Source organism: Vigna unguiculata, chromosome 7 (genome assembly GCF_037176805.1).
Source record: "Vigna unguiculata cultivar grain cowpea cultivar isolate G323 ecotype 2 chromosome 7, ASM3717680v1, whole genome shotgun sequence".
Taxonomy (NCBI): domain Eukaryota; kingdom Viridiplantae; phylum Streptophyta; class Magnoliopsida; order Fabales; family Fabaceae; genus Vigna; species Vigna unguiculata.
Window position 1 is genome coordinate 37,905,338 of NC_140798.1, and position 16,248 is coordinate 37,921,585.

Here is a 16,248-nt window from a genome sequence, read left to right on the forward strand (position 1 = left end):
TTATTCACTCATCAATATCTTTTATTATATATATATATATATATATATATATATATATATATATATATATATATTAATCATGTAATTTTTTTTTAAGTTTTATTGATTAATTGAGATCTCTAATAAAATAAATGAAAAAGTTATTATTTTTATATGTCAAATTAATTTATCCTAATTAATAATTAAAATCTAATTATAATATTGTGGTGTATCTAATTTTTAAATAATATACTAAAAAAGATTTTTATATTAATTTTTAATATTAAAAAAGTTCAAAATGAATGTACGGACTAAAATAGATCACCATAACTTACTTATTTAGTGAGCTCCAAACCGATGTGTTTAAGAGAAATTTATGTTACATTTTAAAATATCAATTTTACTTTTTAAAATATAATTATTTATTATATTTTTAAAAATTGTTCATTATTTTTGTAAATTTTTGTATAAAATGTCTATATCTATTCTTCTCTTTTTTTTTATTTATCAATAATTATTCTCTCATCTTTTTTTATATATTTCATTCTATTTTTAATAAATATAATTTTATTTTATATATTAACTTAATAATATTATATTATCATCACTTACTAATATAATATCACGTATATTTAAAAAGTGTGTACATATCGGCGCGAGATGTGAATTGTGTATGTAACTTGATATTTATGTTTGATAAATTCATTATATAATTAATATGATTTTGAAGCTTTTGAAAAAAAAAAACTTTGCAGAATGCTTACGAAATGAATTAATTCTTCCATAAACCTTTTCAAGACCTATCTAACTTTTCTTTCCCATTAACATCTTTATTTAAACAGTATTTTGTTGATTCACGAGAAAATTATACTATTTTGTTAGATTAACAGAATAAAAAAAAACTATTTATCAGGTCAAATACAATTTTTTTTAAAACTCAAACTAAACTATTCTGATCAGTTCATTAATTGTATCAACATAAAAGCATTGATAACTAAAGTTCTTCATAGAAAAAAAAAATCTCTTATATTATCTTATTATCATATTATAATTTTGATTTGTTAATTGAAAGGTATTTCAAAAGTTGTTACCATTATTTAGTCTTTTACACTTGAATTTTTACATATTTGTTAATTTTGTTTCTCCAATTATTATGAAAAACAGATAAAACATACTTAATTGTTATCAGTGAATTTAAAGAATTTCTCATTTATAGACACGGTAAATCAAAGACTTAAACAAAAATAATTTAAAAGATATCTTACTGCATCATAATTAACACTGTGAATCAAGATTTAGAACTTTCCTAAATAATATTGTTTGTATCAAATGTCTCATTGTGTTTCAAATAACTCCCTTTCTATATATTAAATTAAATAGGTAACATGTTTTAAAAATAGTCTAAGTATGAGTTAAAATTTTTACATTGGATATAATATATAAAATTAAATATTATATAAGATAAAAGACCCATAAATATATTATCTTAAAATTTTGAGATAAAAATAATGTCAAATATTTTATATATACTTTATATATATATAAAATCATAATTTCTCGATGACTATAAAATATCAAACATAATCCATCGGATGTAAGAATATATAATGTAAGAAAAGTTTATAACATTAATAATAGACATGTAAGAATAAAGTGGAGGCAATAGTACTGTTCTGACAAAGGAATTGTATGAATGCCAAGGATATCTATAGCTGCAAAAGTCCTGTTTCAGAAACAGAAGAAGGCCTGTGATAATTTTCTACTTCTTTTTCTGAAACAAAACACACAAAAAATAAAAATAAAAATGTTATCCCAAAAGTGATCTAAAAATATGCATGTGCTTTTCTCCTTTTGGCTTCATTTTTTCCCCTTTTTATTAATGTTAGAATATATATTATTATAGTTTTTAATTTATGTCACAATAGTTTGAGCTTTTTCATTGTTGAAAATTTAAGTTTTTCACTTGAATTTTTCATAACACTCGCTATAAAAGAAATAAGACATCTGAAATATGATGTAAGAATTAAGATAACTAATGTGAGAAAATTATTGAATGGAACATTGGAAACCAATTACTAAAATATATTTATAGTTAGAAACAGGAATCAAATTACATGCAAAAGATTTGAGCACATTAATTAACATATACATAGACTCATTCTCTTCTTCCTGAATGTACCATCTGCATTAATCAACCATAAGACATGCAGAGATTAAGAAGCTATATTATATCTCTATCTAATCAACTTTTCCATTCATATTTTTCTTTTCTCCCTGACCCCACTAAGTGTAACTCCAAAACAATCCAAAAAAAAAACAACAACCAAATTTAACATAACATCATTGTCCTTTTCCCCTCCCTATCACAATTCTATGTCGAAATTAATTTGTTTATCAACTAACTCTAGGATACTAATGTATCCACCTACATTTCCACTGTCATCTTCAATGGCAATATTGAGATCCAAAGAGAGGATAGAAAAACTCTCATCATTCGTGTTCTCTTTCCTTTGGTTTTCAGATGATGTTTTTCTCACTGGAGATCTTGACTTTGGCGAAGAGAAGCTTTCACAACAGAAAATGACAATGGCATCTTTGAGAGGAACAGATTCACCACAAGGAAGTGTTATCCTTCCACTTTGAATTGCTTGCTTTAGACCCTTTTGAGAAAAGTAATCAACTTGATCCAAGTCTTCCAAGAAGAAGACCCTGTGAGGGTTCTCATTCACTGCTTCTCCGAATCTTTGAACATAAGTGCTTTTCAACTCTTCTCTTGGCCTCTTCCTTTTGGACTTTTCATCACTGGAATCATCCTCTGGGGAAGAGAAATTGCTCATGCCAATTGTGACAAAGTTACTGTAAGACCCAAAAACAACTTTAGCTAACTCCCTTGAGATGCTCTCTTTCGCTTCACAATTCACACCAAGAAACAACATCCATGTTTCTTGATTGTCCTCTCTCTTCACCGAGAGCTTCTCTCTTTTTCTCATTCCTGATCTACAGTGAAGAACCGTACTTGCAATCTCTGGAATAACTTCTTTATGCTGTGGAACCTTTTTCTCCAAGGCATCACAAAGAATCTTATGATTCTCATCATTAGGTTCCTTGAACATTTCAGTGCTTTCCAAACCCTCCACTGCTTCACTTGAAGAAGCTGAGTTGGGGCTTGAGTTAGGATTTGACAAAAGATCTGGTTTAGGAACATCTCTATCTGGCATGAACATTATGAAACTGCTGTCATAACCATCATCGCCACTTTCACTGTATAGCTCACATTCTTTTGCCGACTTTTCTGATTCACAAATGATAGGCCAATTTAGGTGGCTGTGATGGAAGCTAGACTTTCTTTCAAGTGAAGAAACAGAAGTGGGAGAAGAAGGAGATGATGAAACAAGAAAAAATGGTTTCTCAAAAACCGAAGGGTGTCTGTGTATTGAGTTGCACACTGAATTCCATTTCTTGCACAGATCTTTAAGCTTTGCATTTTCCTGTTTCAGATAGAAGAAGAATAAGTCAGCATGTTATAAAAAAAATTGATAAATATTTGATAATGTGTGGTTATTAACTATGATACAAACCTGAACTTCCAATGTGTCACTTTTCTCTTCCTTACAGTTTTGAAGCCAAGTTGGCAAGTTACTGGTAGTGATAGTGCAAACTTTCTTGCTTACACTGTTAACTATGCTTTGAGCTTCTTTTTCAAAATTTATTGAGCAATCCCTGCAACAAGTTAGATTGCTTTGAACTCTTTCTGCTACATCTTCAAAAGCAGCATCCTTGGAAAATGCCTTGCTTCTTTCTTTAGCTTGAAAACCACTGAAGAAAAAACACATGAGAGAAGTTACTACAACAGAACAAGTAAAAAAGTCTAAGCCAGAGAATAAATGAATATAGAAGAATAAAGAATTACCTATCCAAATTCAAACTCAGGCTGAGGCTTCCAACAGGAATTGTGAAGGGATGAAGCTCCCAAATAGTTTCTAGGGATGGGTGACATATTTTACACTTCATGTATGTCTTAAAAGTTGCAATCCCCATAAGCCACAGTCTACTAGACTCCCCACCACTTACCAATTTTTTAATCTCCATCACCATGTGCTCCACAGAACAGTAATAGTTTGTTTTTTGCTCACAATAATTTGTCCAGAACTCAAACAACCACTTCAGATCACCCAAATAAAGAATAACCCCTCTTCCCACATAGCTCTTCACCAGGTTTCTAACCTCCATAACCTTGTGTTCAACTTCCTCCTTGCTAATGTTTCTGAAGCACATAAGAGGAAGGCTCACAAATTGCACATACCTCAACTCACCAGGAACATTCCCTACCTCAAACCTCTCCATCACCCCTCTAGCTACTCCCTCAGCAATGCTCACACTCTCCCCCACAATAACTGTGTTTCTTCTTTTCCTCACCAACTCACTCAACACACTAGTTACATCATCATTGTGAACATGGTGGTCTAAAGGCTTGAAAAATTGTCCCCCAACAAAAGGTCTAGATGGAGACACATCACCAAGAACAGCTTGATGAGGCTTAGTGCTTTCTGTGATAGGAGCCTTTTGTGAACAAACATCCATTGAAACAGCTTGTTCAACCCTGGTTTTCACAAGGGTGCTTGAGAAACCAGCTTCTCTCATGACCCTACTCACACTGGGGTCGTCGAGAATGGAAATTATGAGCTGTTCCACCTCAATCTTCAAGGCCAAGATATGCTGCTGCTGGTTCTCGATAGATCCACGGCGCTGGTGAGCCTGCGCACGTTTGAAGGCTGCAACCAAGGCATTGGAAAGTGAAGGGGAGGAATATTGAGGAGCCAAAAGAGGGCTCGAAGTGGAAGCTGGCAAACGGTTGAGTGCAACATTGAAACAAAGCTCAAGAGCCTTGCACTGAAGAGGATGAGAGTGACACTGAAGACAAGCCTTTCGGAGAAGACCTGTGGAAGTTGCAAGCATGGCACTAGCAACATGAAGAGGAGTGACTTGTGCATGACCTCTTCTTGTGGCAAGATTCACAGCTTGCTTAACAACAGTTGCAGCCTCAGGTGTAAGAGCCTGAAGCTGTATACTACAAATACCTCCTCTCATATCTTCTCAACTATATTCAAAACAACACTCACAAGAGTGTGTGTGTGTGTTTGTATATATATATATATAGTAGAAAAGGGCTAGGCTAAGATAGGAGGAGTTAATGGAGTTTTTGATCTGGTTTGAAAGATGAGGTATAGTAATAGAAACTAGAAAGAAAAGGGTGGATATGCAGATATGTATCTGTATATGGTGGTTTATACTTTGTTTGGTACACTTATAGCAACGTCTGAAAGATAGATATTGTGTGAGTTTTGTGCCTTTCTTGTCAGTGAGGGAAATTTTGGCTTTTTATATGAAATGAAAAACTGTGTGTTTGTAAAGGTAAGGTAAGGTAAGTAGATTATGAAAAGGTTGTGGTGATTAATATTGTAGGAAGTGCAAAATAAGTGGGAAAGTGAGAAGAAGGTTTAAAGATTATGAATGGAATAATTTGGTTTTGTTAAGAATAAGGTGGTGGAGAGAGAAAAAGGGAAAAGAGAAGAGTGTCTGTCTGGTTGAATGGACAGAGGAAACAGTGGTGGTGGGCTTTAGCTTTTATCTTTTATCGAGGAGAAGAGGGAATAATGCCTTGAATGATTGATGGAATAATCGCAAACCTACAAATAAAACAGATTGCATGAAAACCAATGTTGCTGTTAAAATAATAATACTGCTAACTCTCTCTCTTCTAATTCCTTCCTCAAAACTTGGCTTTTCTCACTCACTCTCTTCTCTTCTCCATCCATGGTTTTCTGTTGCCTGACACATTTTCAGAAATAAGAACACAACATCATAATCCTCTTCTCAATCACACACAACAACATTATCTTCTGCTTCTCTGCATCTTATGTTCTATTGTATCCTAATTCTGCTTCTTAATTATTTTCCTACTCAAACTTTGTCGCAATAACTTTCAACATTCAACAATGGGGTCTGGGATGTTATTCTCTTCTTAACCTTTCTCAGTTTGTCGCAATAAAGTTATCAAACATATTCAGATCAAAAATCACTTAGAACAAGTAGAGATGTGTTTATGTAATACGAAACTAATTTAATACCATATCATGCAGTGTCACTGCGAAAAGTATACACTTTAGAGTAATATGGAAAACGCATTTAATGCATAAAAGTTATATTAAATACTAATCGATGTTAGAAGATACATTTTATTAAAATAGGGTTCAGATGATTGATATAATCTTAAAAAAATAGATTTATTTTAATTTAAGTTTACAAAATTAATTTATAAGATAAAAATTAAAATTAAAATTACAGTAAATTCATTTTATTTTTAGTCAATATAAAATCTGTAACATAAAAATTGAAAAAATATAATTAAATGTTGCAAGAAATAAAAATTAAAAAAATGAACTAGAGCGAGAAGTATTTTTCATTGAGAAGAAAGTAATATAAAAATTAATTAAAGCTTTTATTTTTAGAAAAGAAAAATAAGTAATTCTATGATTACAAAGTTACTTATATATTTGTATTTGATTTTTTAAATTAACACTATAATTAATCTATATGGCTGGGTTCGAATGGAAAGATTTAAGTACATGTTTTCATTGAGGAAAGATTTATTAAAATAACATCTCACTAAAAAACCAGTAAAAAGAAAACTTCACAAAACCCCGTTTTGCACTAATAGGCAAAGTTAGAGTGGCTCCGGTCCAAAACACTTTCTGCTTCCCAAGCCTATAATCAATTATTGGGCTTTGGCTTCTTCTCCCATTTCAATGTGTTGGGTAAGGTGAAAATACAAATAAGGAATAAGAAAATTAAAAAAAAAATCAATTGATTGGTTAAAAAATATTGAAATTTTGATTAAATCCTTTAAATAAAAAAAAATAGGGTTATTTTATTTTTACCCTAAACCCTAAACTATTTTATCATAAAGACTTGATAAAATAACTGATCTGTAGAATGGTAAATTTGAATTCACAGTTAGGAGTGAAGCAGAAGCAAAGAAGACAGAAAGGATGGAGATATTTTCTCTGCACAAAGAAAACAGTGCTACTATAGAAGGTATGGAAATTCCCCTGACACGTAAAAAACGCAACAAAGATATACAAAAGGAACATAACATCACCAACTAAGAAAACATACCCATTTAAAAGAAAAAAGGCAAATAAACTTTTCTTTTGAGTATTTCGAGATAGGAAGTCCAAAGAGAAATTCACCGTCGATTAAAAAATTTATACCATGTTCAACTTAAGACATTAAAAATTTAGTTTTATAATTTTTTATATACTATTTAACATCTTTTGTTTTTAATAATGTGTGACTTAGCGGATGATAAAGCTTTTGAAATAATTCATTGCAGATACACAACAACAATGATAAATCATAACACATCTCACAAATAAGAGTAGAATTATAGATAAAAAATACAACAAAAAGTATTATTATAGGTCTCATATTGGAGAATCACCGAGAGGAAACAATACTGATGAAACGTGAGTTCAATCCACACATAAGAGATTGACACCATATTTAATAAAAAACCCTTAAAATAACGAGTTTATAAGTCTTCATCCTTATATGATGTTCGATTTTTTCACTTTTACTCAAAGTGAGATTTAGATTGACATTCCAAATTTCCAATAATCCACCCTTAAGTGTGAGTCCCTTCACATTGACACTTCCCGCTCAAACTAACCATAAATAACCCTTCTTGTACTATCATTCAATTTAACGAGACATGCTTGCCCGATCCTTTATTAAGAAGAGTTTTGATATAAGGACTCGCCTTAGCTGGTCACCAATATTAATCTTCAACTCTAGTACTACTAATGGGTTTGTTGAGAGGATTCATTGAGGAGACACAACATCAATAAGACATGATTTTTGATAGTCGGTCTGGTCATAAAATAAATCTCCGACTCTAATACAACTTAAGATTTTACAAGAGAGATTTAATGGGGTGACATAATATCAAAGAAATACAAACTCAATATAAATAAACTGTTGACACTACTTTCAATCCAAAACATTAAAACAAAAAGTTTGTGTGTCTTTTCTCATGTATTCAACTTTCTTATATTTACTCATCGTAGAATTTACACCTGTATTTGAAGTTTCAGTGAATTAATGACATGATTGTTGATTTAATAACAAAACTCTCATAAGAAATTCCACCCTTTGCTCTTAGTGTGTAGTTACTTAGTATTTTTAATGTTTTGATATTTGTTTCAGCACAACGAAAGCAATGAAGTTGTTAGGGTTTGAATGGTGAAATATGGTTTGCATGATTTATAGTATAATGGAGAGAGTGCATTATTGTGTGAAGGCAGTGGTCATGTCATGGAGGCTATGGTATAGTATAGTATAGCCAAAGGTATGATCTATTAATATTCCTTTCAAAAGACATGAATGAAAGAATGAATACGAAGGATGGAATTTAGACTTTGACTTGACTTGACTCTATCGTGAAGAGAATAATGTGGATCCCTCTTCGATATAGAATGGACAACACATCCATTTCAAAATCAAAAATCATTTTTACTCCATCATACCTTCACATCTTATAAACTTTTTCTTTCTTAAATAACAACAAAACAAAACCAGGGTTACCTGTGATGCTACTGCAATAAGCTTCCATTTTCAAAACTCATGCCTGAGTTTTGAAAGAATGAGACAATTGGTACCACGAGTGTTGCAGTCAAAATTATGAGAATATTTTTAGAAATTCAGGATTACTGATATTGACCTTTGTTTTTGTTTCCATCATCCGATATCGACCTTCAAAATGCTCTGCTTTGAATACCAAATCACTGTAACTTTTTTCACGCAAAATAAGATTCTAACTAATACTCCTTGAAATTGAAAATCTCCAAAAGTTAAAATAAATAGTAAAGAAATTTCTAAATTTGATATTACTGCTATTTTATCTTTTTTTTTTCAATCTTCAGTTTATTATTATTATTATTATAATAGTTTCTAAATTCTGTAATGATCATTGTTGTGGTTTCTAAAATTAGTTGTCACAATTTTTTTTATGATTTAATTAGTCAAATGGTACCCACTTTCTTTTAGATGTGTCAATTTAATATCTGTTTTTAAAATAATATTAATTGAGTCCTAATTTTTTAAAAAGTATTTCGATTATGTTCCTTTCAGAAACAAATTATTAGTAGAGTTAACTTTATTTATGACTTTTATCACCGAATTTTAATATAAATATTAATACTTAATTTTGCAAATCATTTTAAATATCAATATCGTTAATTGTGTTAATAATTTTTTTTTTCTGAAAGAAACCTAATTGAGACATCTTTTCAACATTTGGGACTCAATTGACACATTTAAAAGTGGGTACCAAATTGACACATCCAAACAAAAGTGAGTACCATTCGACTAATTAAACTTTTTTTTTATTTAACAAGTAATTCAATCATTCATTTGTAATAAAAAGCATTGCACAAAAATAAAAAAGAATAATAATTACATAAGGGAAACTAGTTTAGAAAATAAATATACAAAAAAAAAAGTAGATACATACTAGTTTACATCACGTACCAAAAACAGAAAAAAAACTATAAAAATATTTCAACCAATGTTTTAGATGAATCAAACCAACTTGGTTTGACTTAAGTCTGAATAATACTTGATTCAACGTTTATTGAGGCCTATTCGATCCAATATGCACTTGGATTAACTCAACACGACTTTGATTCTTTTCACTTAGTTTAACTCATCTTAATGTGAGTTCCTTTATTTAGTTTGTGTTGGGTCTAACTCAAATATTTCTATATTGAGTCTGTGTTGATCTGAGTTAACATATATAAAGACAGATCAATTTAACATGATTTTAGTTTATTGTGTATATTTGAAAACATATTTAGGAACTGAAGGCGATACTAGCAATGGAACTGGAGCTATCCACTCAAGAAGTAATATACTACCAATGGAACCTTATTTTATTACCTTCACCCATGCTCCATTTCAAATTACTACCAAACCAATTATCATTTTGTCATCCCCACATATTCTCCTAACATATCTCCACTACCAAGACTCGTGATTTGATTCCTTTATCTCATCTAACGCTCTCCAAGATCCATACTTTGAATCTGGAATATCTTTCCATAACCCCCTATCCTCCTTTCCAAGTCTTCACTTCCATTTTTCCAATAAAGTCATTTAAACAATTTCAAATCCTTTACTCCAAGACCACTCTCTTCTTTGATTTTCTTTGATTTTACAGGTGAAATCTCATTTCATCCATGCAATCTTCCTTCTTGACCCATCCCCATAACAAGTTCTTTTGTATTTTCTTAATTATTTTTTCCACACTAACAAGCAACTTGAAAAAAAAAAATGAAAAATATCACATATGATTCCAAAATACTCATGTTTATATTGATAATAGAGTCTAAATAAGTCAATAAGTCCGTCACCAATTTTTATCATGAAAAGCATTAATGTAATATTTTACTGACGTTTACGTTACGTTCGCTTTTAGTCATAAATATTTTAAAGAGAAAGAAAATTAAATGAGTTGATGTAAGTTAAATTAAGTTTATATAAATTTTTGTAAAAGCTAAGTGTAATTTATTGGTGATGAGTATTGTGGGCTTTTGTTTCCGACCAGGTGAAGCCCATGTAGGTCACACCCCTAATTTTCCAAAAAATTCATATTATTAGAAATTGGAACATCACTGTAAATTTGTCAGGCCTTTTCTTCCTGCACTCCTGTTATTATTATTTGTACCCATATCAATGTAATTCTCTTTGTTACACCATGTTACTATTGACATTGTCGTTTTTTTTTTTTTTAAATTCGATGCAGAACACATTTCATATATTTCAAAAAGCAGATTTATAAAGTTTGTTCTACAAATTTTATTTTTAAAAAATTGTTCCAAAATGTATTTATATTTTAAAAAATATATCATTTTTTAATTTTGTTTCAAAAATCTTGTTATAAAAATTTTAAACCGAAAGATTTACCTAGCGGACAACACAGACGCCACTTTTATAAATAATAAAATGGTCATTTTAAAAGTGTAATAAAAAATTATGGAGATAAAGGAAGAAAGCCATTTCTCAAAGCACTTTCAAGGACAATATGAATAGTGATTCATAAAAACTTATTCAATTTCGTTAATCACTTTGGCTCGAGTGATTAAACTTAAAAACATTTATAAAAACGTAAAATAGGACATCAATTCACAGTACTTTTTTTTTTTAAATTTATTTTGCCAATGCATATAAAAAAACGCATTTATATTTTTCTGCAATGAAGAGGAATTAAAACGAAAAAAAAAAAAAACTTGCAAAATCAAGAAGTATACAGATCAAATTTAAATTAAAGTTAGGAAAATTAAAATTATGGTACCCATACAAGAATATTATATAAATAGAAATTCGCGTATATTTATTTTTGGCAAAGAATTTAAAATTAAAGTATTTTCCATTTCCGTATATTATATAAATAGAAATTCGCGTATATTATTGTTATAGATGTTAAAAGAATGGGAGTGAAAAAAAACAGTAGAGACCGTTGGGAGATAGAAGATTCAAAACGGAGGTTTGGAATTAGGTTTGGGAAGCCGTTTGTCTCTAGTTTTTTGAGTCGTGACGATCCCAATTCGAAATTTCCTTCTCTCTTCAATCCACACAGTAACACGGGCGGAAGCAGAGAAAGGGAGTTATGGAAGCGGAAGGTGGTGGCACTGTCTTCCTCAACTCCAATTCCGACGCCGTTGGAGGTGCTCATTCTTCTCCTCTCTCAAATCGTCTCCCTTTCTTTCTCTGCCTTAGGGTTTTCTCATTTCCGTCTTTTACTCCTTTAATGATTTCATTCATCTTTCACCGCCATATTTTGCCTTCGATTAGGGTTCTCTCGCTCCAATCGAGTTATTGTGTCGGGTATAGTTTACATTTTAAGATCTAATTTGGGGTTATATATAGCTCGTATGTTTTTTCCATCCACAAGATTTGTCGAAGCTCCCAAGTCCAAACGAAATTCTACATGCAAATATGAGAATTTTTAATCTGAAATCTCACTTCACGAGTTGCAGGTGTAAAAGCAAAGAGAGTGAAAGGGGTGAAGGGAGATTCTGTTTATGTGGGTGTCGGGGTTGAAGTTGGAGCTTCCCAAAACAAAATTCTTGCTGATGTAACCAACTTGTACCAACAACCAAAACAACACGTCTCTGTTGAACACCTTCTTAAGGTACATTATATATACTACACTTACATGTATACTTCTCGTGTTTCGTTTTTGTTTTGTTTCTCTCATTAGCTTCATACTTTGCTGATGTATGTTTTGAATTTGTTTCCCAGGACAAGGAAATGTTAGTGAAGCATCTTGCTAATAGAGAGTAATTTATACTTTCTCTTTGGATTTGGTCTACTTTTCTGTGCTTTGTCTCTGGTCTGTGATTTTGGTGGTGATAGTTTTCATTCACTGGTGTTATCTTAACTTGTGTGGACAGTGCGTTTATAGAATCTTGTAAAGCTGAGCTACAGAAGTGTCAAAGCAATTATCAGAAACTAAGGATGCAAAATGCGGAACTTGCCCTCACAAATAGTCAAATGCTGGCGGTATGGACCAAATGTTTTTAATAATAAAGTTTTTTGCTCTTGTTGAAAATCTAATCTACAATTGCTGTTATGTGTTTGACTATGCAATACAGGAGATTAATTCAAGTAGACAGAAGGTGAGTCAATGAAAACTGTTGGTGCTTGTTGTGCCACTTATTGCTTTTAATTTTCTTTTGATGAGTTGAGTGATATTGAATTTGTTGCCATTCAGCAAAGGGAACTTCAGTTTGAACTAGGAATGAAAAATGGGATACTCAATGCCATGAAATTAGAATTGACGGTCAGTTTGATGCATCTCTAAGATGATAAATTGCAAATGAGCAAGTGATCAAGCCTTAATCTTTGTTTTTGACTTGCAATTTTCTTTCTGTAGACAAAAGAGCACACAGTTCAATTGAAGCATGAAACTAATGTTAAAGAGGTACTGTATGAATTTTCCATTATTTGTTCCTTCTGCTAGTGGGTCTTCATTCCCTTCTTAGTGGCACGGCAACAATTCACCTTTTATCTTAACAACTATTAGGTGAGAGCATGCCCCAATAAGCAGTCAGTTCAGTCATTCCCAGAAGATAACCGGGGGAATGCAAAAAGGAGGAGAGTGTCCAAACCTCGATGTACGGTAGTGGACCCACTTCGTGTGTGAGTGTGTGTGTGTGCAAGCATTTTTAATGTAAATCTCTAAAGAGGTCTTTCTCTCATGCAGCCTCTGCACCTGCCGTAAGTAAACAAGTCAAATCCATGGAAAGGGTCGACAACCAAAGGTATGAGTTTGAGTTTGTTTACTACGTTGCACTAATTTCTGAATTCCAAAATTTGACTTTGTACACTACATACAAGTTACTACTAAGGAACAAGGTAGCTCATATAAGTCCCTTGAATATACAATGCAGGTATAGTTTGAGAAGGCAATCCACTGGGTTGAAAGATGAAAAACCAGAACCAACAGAAGATTCAGTGGAGGTTGTTGAAGTAAAAAAAGATATTTCAAAGGCTAATGAAAGTGGGACCACATCGTTGGAGTCCAAGGTTCATGACGAAGCCAGGGAAGCTACAGAATGTAACTTTACACAACTTGTCCACTTTCTTACTTTCGTGCAGTCTTGCTATATCGAGCCTTATGCATATTCTTTGCATGCAGCTTCAAGACCTACTAACACTGAACCAGTTCACGCCAAAAAGAACATTGAAAACAAGAGGTAAGCTTATACTCCCACGTTATGATTGAATTTAATAGCTGGAATTTGTGACTAATTTAGACAATAAAAAACCTGCTTATACCTATCATTGAGAGTTATCTACAGGAATAGTACGAGAAGACAAACTAACAGGTTCAAGCCAGAGAATCCAGAGCCAACAGAGGACTTAATTGTGTTAGATGATGCAAAATTTAATGTCTCCCAATTATCTGATGATGTGTCAGAAAAATGTTGTCCAACGTCAACATTAACTTCTGGACAAGAAAACAATTCCTGTTCATTTGAGTCTCAGGAAAATCGCAGATCATCTGTTGGGCGGCCATTGCGTCGCACAGTTGAGAAGGTTGTGTCCTACAAGGAAGTTCCAATCAATGTGAAGATGCGCAGAGATAAATCAGGCAATTTCATTGTGAACAACTCTGCATGAGAATGAAGTGGAAACTGCTCATGCTGGACATCCAGTTACATAGTACAGTGGTGGTAGTGTTCTGTTGTTTTTTTGAATTGTAGCTTCTTGTGTTAGGTCCTTGCATCATTGAAAACTGATGTAGCTTATTTGATCCGTTTGTTGATTTTCCTGGCTTATTCCTTCCCTTAATACTGTAAATTTAAATTAAGTGGTAGATTTTCAAAAAGGGAGCGAAGTAACTTTCTGTTTTCAAAGTGAGAAAAGGAGTTCACGGCCAAAAAATGTAAGGTAGGAGTGGATCATGTGGGTAGAGAATCATTATCTTTTTGCAAATTTAATTTTACCTGAACTCCATTTTGTCGAGAATCTAGTTTACAAACTATTTTTATTAAGATAAATTTATCAAAAAAGCAATATTGATAAAAAAATTCAGATTCGTAGGTAGGAAAGCTTGAAGATATTAGTTTATAATTACATAACTATTTTATTTATAGAAGTATCGTATAGATTAGCATACATTATGAATATTGGAGCGTGAAACGTGAGTTTGCACGCAGCCGAATACGTTCAAATCGAGAGAAAATGAAAGTTTAACATGTGTATCCTTATTTTATTTTCCAAAACTTACAAAATTAATAAAAACGAAAAAAGAGGAGTTCCTAGATAATGAATGTAGAGCTAATAATTGGATGAAATTTGACTGAACAATAGATATCAGGATTCAAGACGGTTAGGGTCTGTTTGTTTTTTGCATCTAAATTTCAATTCCTTTCACCTTGTTTTGTTTGAATATAAAAATTTATTGTTGAGATTAATTCAAGTAATTATGAAGACTAATTTTACCCAGCTTTAGAACAAGTCTGTAAATTGCTTTTATCTCACCTCTATGGATTAAATTGGGTATCCAAAAGAAAGTTTCATTTGGGTCTTGGCGTAAAAGTTTATTCTTTTGCCTTTTGCAGCTCTGTATTTTCTTCTTCCACCTACATTATTAACCAAATAAAATCTTCACATTAAATGTTCCAAAAATTTTATCAGATTTCATACACCTTAAGCAACTCTCTTTGCCAATCCTTTCTACCAAGCCTTGTTGCCAATACCACCATAATGAGAATGCAAATATTGGCTCTCACCAGAAAAAGTCACACCAACCATTATATTTTACTATGATAACATTTATTTACACATATAAAACAGACTTACTAAAAGAAAATGCTTAACATCATATACACCGTCATAGCAACAAAACAATATAAAATATCTCAATAAACCACACATAATACTTTTGGGGTATTTAAAAGGTAAATTGTAATTTTATTTTATTATAAATATGTTAAGAAGTAGATTTTAAATCTAATTCAATTTTAGTTATATAATGATTTTATTTTTAGTTAGTATGAATTTTCTTATAATATAGTATTTGATTTTAAGAATTGATATTTTATTTTTTGATATATTATTAGTTACGGAGGTATACGTATAAATAGAAAAATAGAAAAATGATAGCATCTTATATTGAAAATGAAATTTATAAGTTCGTGAGTTGCATGTTTATTTTTCTAATGAAGTGTTCATATACGTTGTTTAATTGGAGATGTGTCCATCATCTTCTAAATAAATAAGAGAAAAAAAAATATTAATATCACTTCCATTATGAATGAAGACTATAACTTGTAAAGATGACAGAGAAACTGTGCACATGAAAGTATTGCCTAAATCTAAATTAAAGGAATTAAACGTATATAAAAATAACTAAAAAACATAAACATCTTATAGTCTTTTTTAATCGGATAATGCAGACATTCAAGAATCAATTTTAACTTCCATTAATTTAAATAGGCCTAGATACACCAAATTGAAAAGATAAATCTTTGATAATATCTAGTTTATATACTCTGTACAAAATTTGAAATTCAAAAGAAAAAACTCGTAATCACTTATATCACTGGTCTTGTTAGGTTATACCAGTTGCTTTCTCAGAACAGTAGTGCTCAAGCTATTTTTTTTTTCCACCTTATGCCTTCATATTCTCTCATGCATTAT

The 16,248-nt window shown here is 31.3% G+C and overlaps 2 protein-coding genes across 4 annotated transcripts; one reads left to right on the forward strand and one right to left on the reverse strand.

Annotated features, from left to right (window-relative positions):
• Positions 1-2,040: 2,040 nt before the first annotated feature.
• Positions 2,041-5,364, reverse strand: LOC114192285 (protein SMAX1-LIKE 3-like). The gene is made up of 3 exons (XM_028081963.2): positions 3,890-5,364; positions 3,558-3,795; positions 2,041-3,467 (listed from the first exon to the last, which is right to left on the reverse strand). Exons 1-3 carry the CDS (start codon positions 5,065-5,067, stop codon positions 2,343-2,345), a joined length of 2,541 nt encoding a protein of 846 aa, XP_027937764.1. The 5' UTR covers positions 5,068-5,364; the 3' UTR covers positions 2,041-2,342.
• Positions 5,365-11,525: 6,161 nt separating this feature from the next.
• Positions 11,526-14,381, forward strand: LOC114190247 (Shugoshin C terminus). Of its 3 annotated transcripts, XM_028079054.2 has the most exons (12): positions 11,526-11,762; positions 12,075-12,229; positions 12,340-12,377; positions 12,492-12,600; positions 12,693-12,716; positions 12,812-12,880; positions 12,974-13,021; positions 13,124-13,214; positions 13,304-13,361; positions 13,491-13,657; positions 13,739-13,796; positions 13,902-14,381. In XM_028079054.2, exons 1-12 carry the CDS (start codon positions 11,705-11,707, stop codon positions 14,221-14,223), a joined length of 1,197 nt encoding a protein of 398 aa, XP_027934855.1. In that variant the 5' UTR covers positions 11,526-11,704; the 3' UTR covers positions 14,224-14,381. The 3 variants fall into 3 exon arrangements, with proteins under 3 accessions (XP_027934855.1, XP_085531826.1, XP_027934857.1); XM_085675700.1 differs by having other exon boundaries at positions 13,491-13,796; XM_028079056.2 differs by lacking the exon at positions 12,812-12,880.
• The last annotated feature ends 1,867 nt before the right edge of the window (positions 14,382-16,248 follow it).

Bases quoted from the DNA above. Each gene is read 5' to 3' on its own strand.
- LOC114192285 (XM_028081963.2), bottom strand. From the start codon at position 5,067: ATGAGAGGAGGTATTTGTAGTATACAGCTTCAGGCTCTTACACCTGAG. The intron at 3,796-3,889 runs GTAATTCTTTAT...TTTTTTCTTCAG, and splicing joins CTGAGTTTGAATTTGGATAG to TGGTTTTCAAGCTAAAGAAA. The intron at 3,468-3,557 runs GTTTGTATCATA...TATCTGAAACAG, and splicing joins GTGACACATTGGAAGTTCAG to GAAAATGCAAAGCTTAAAGA.
- LOC114190247 (XM_085675700.1), top strand. From the start codon at position 11,705: ATGGAAGCGGAAGGTGGTGGCACTGTCTTCCTCAACTCCAATTCCGAC. The intron at 12,717-12,811 runs GTGAGTCAATGA...GTTGCCATTCAG, and splicing joins TTAATTCAAGTAGACAGAAG to CAAAGGGAACTTCAGTTTGA. The intron at 13,022-13,123 runs GTACTGTATGAA...AACAACTATTAG, and splicing joins ATGAAACTAATGTTAAAGAG to GTGAGAGCATGCCCCAATAA.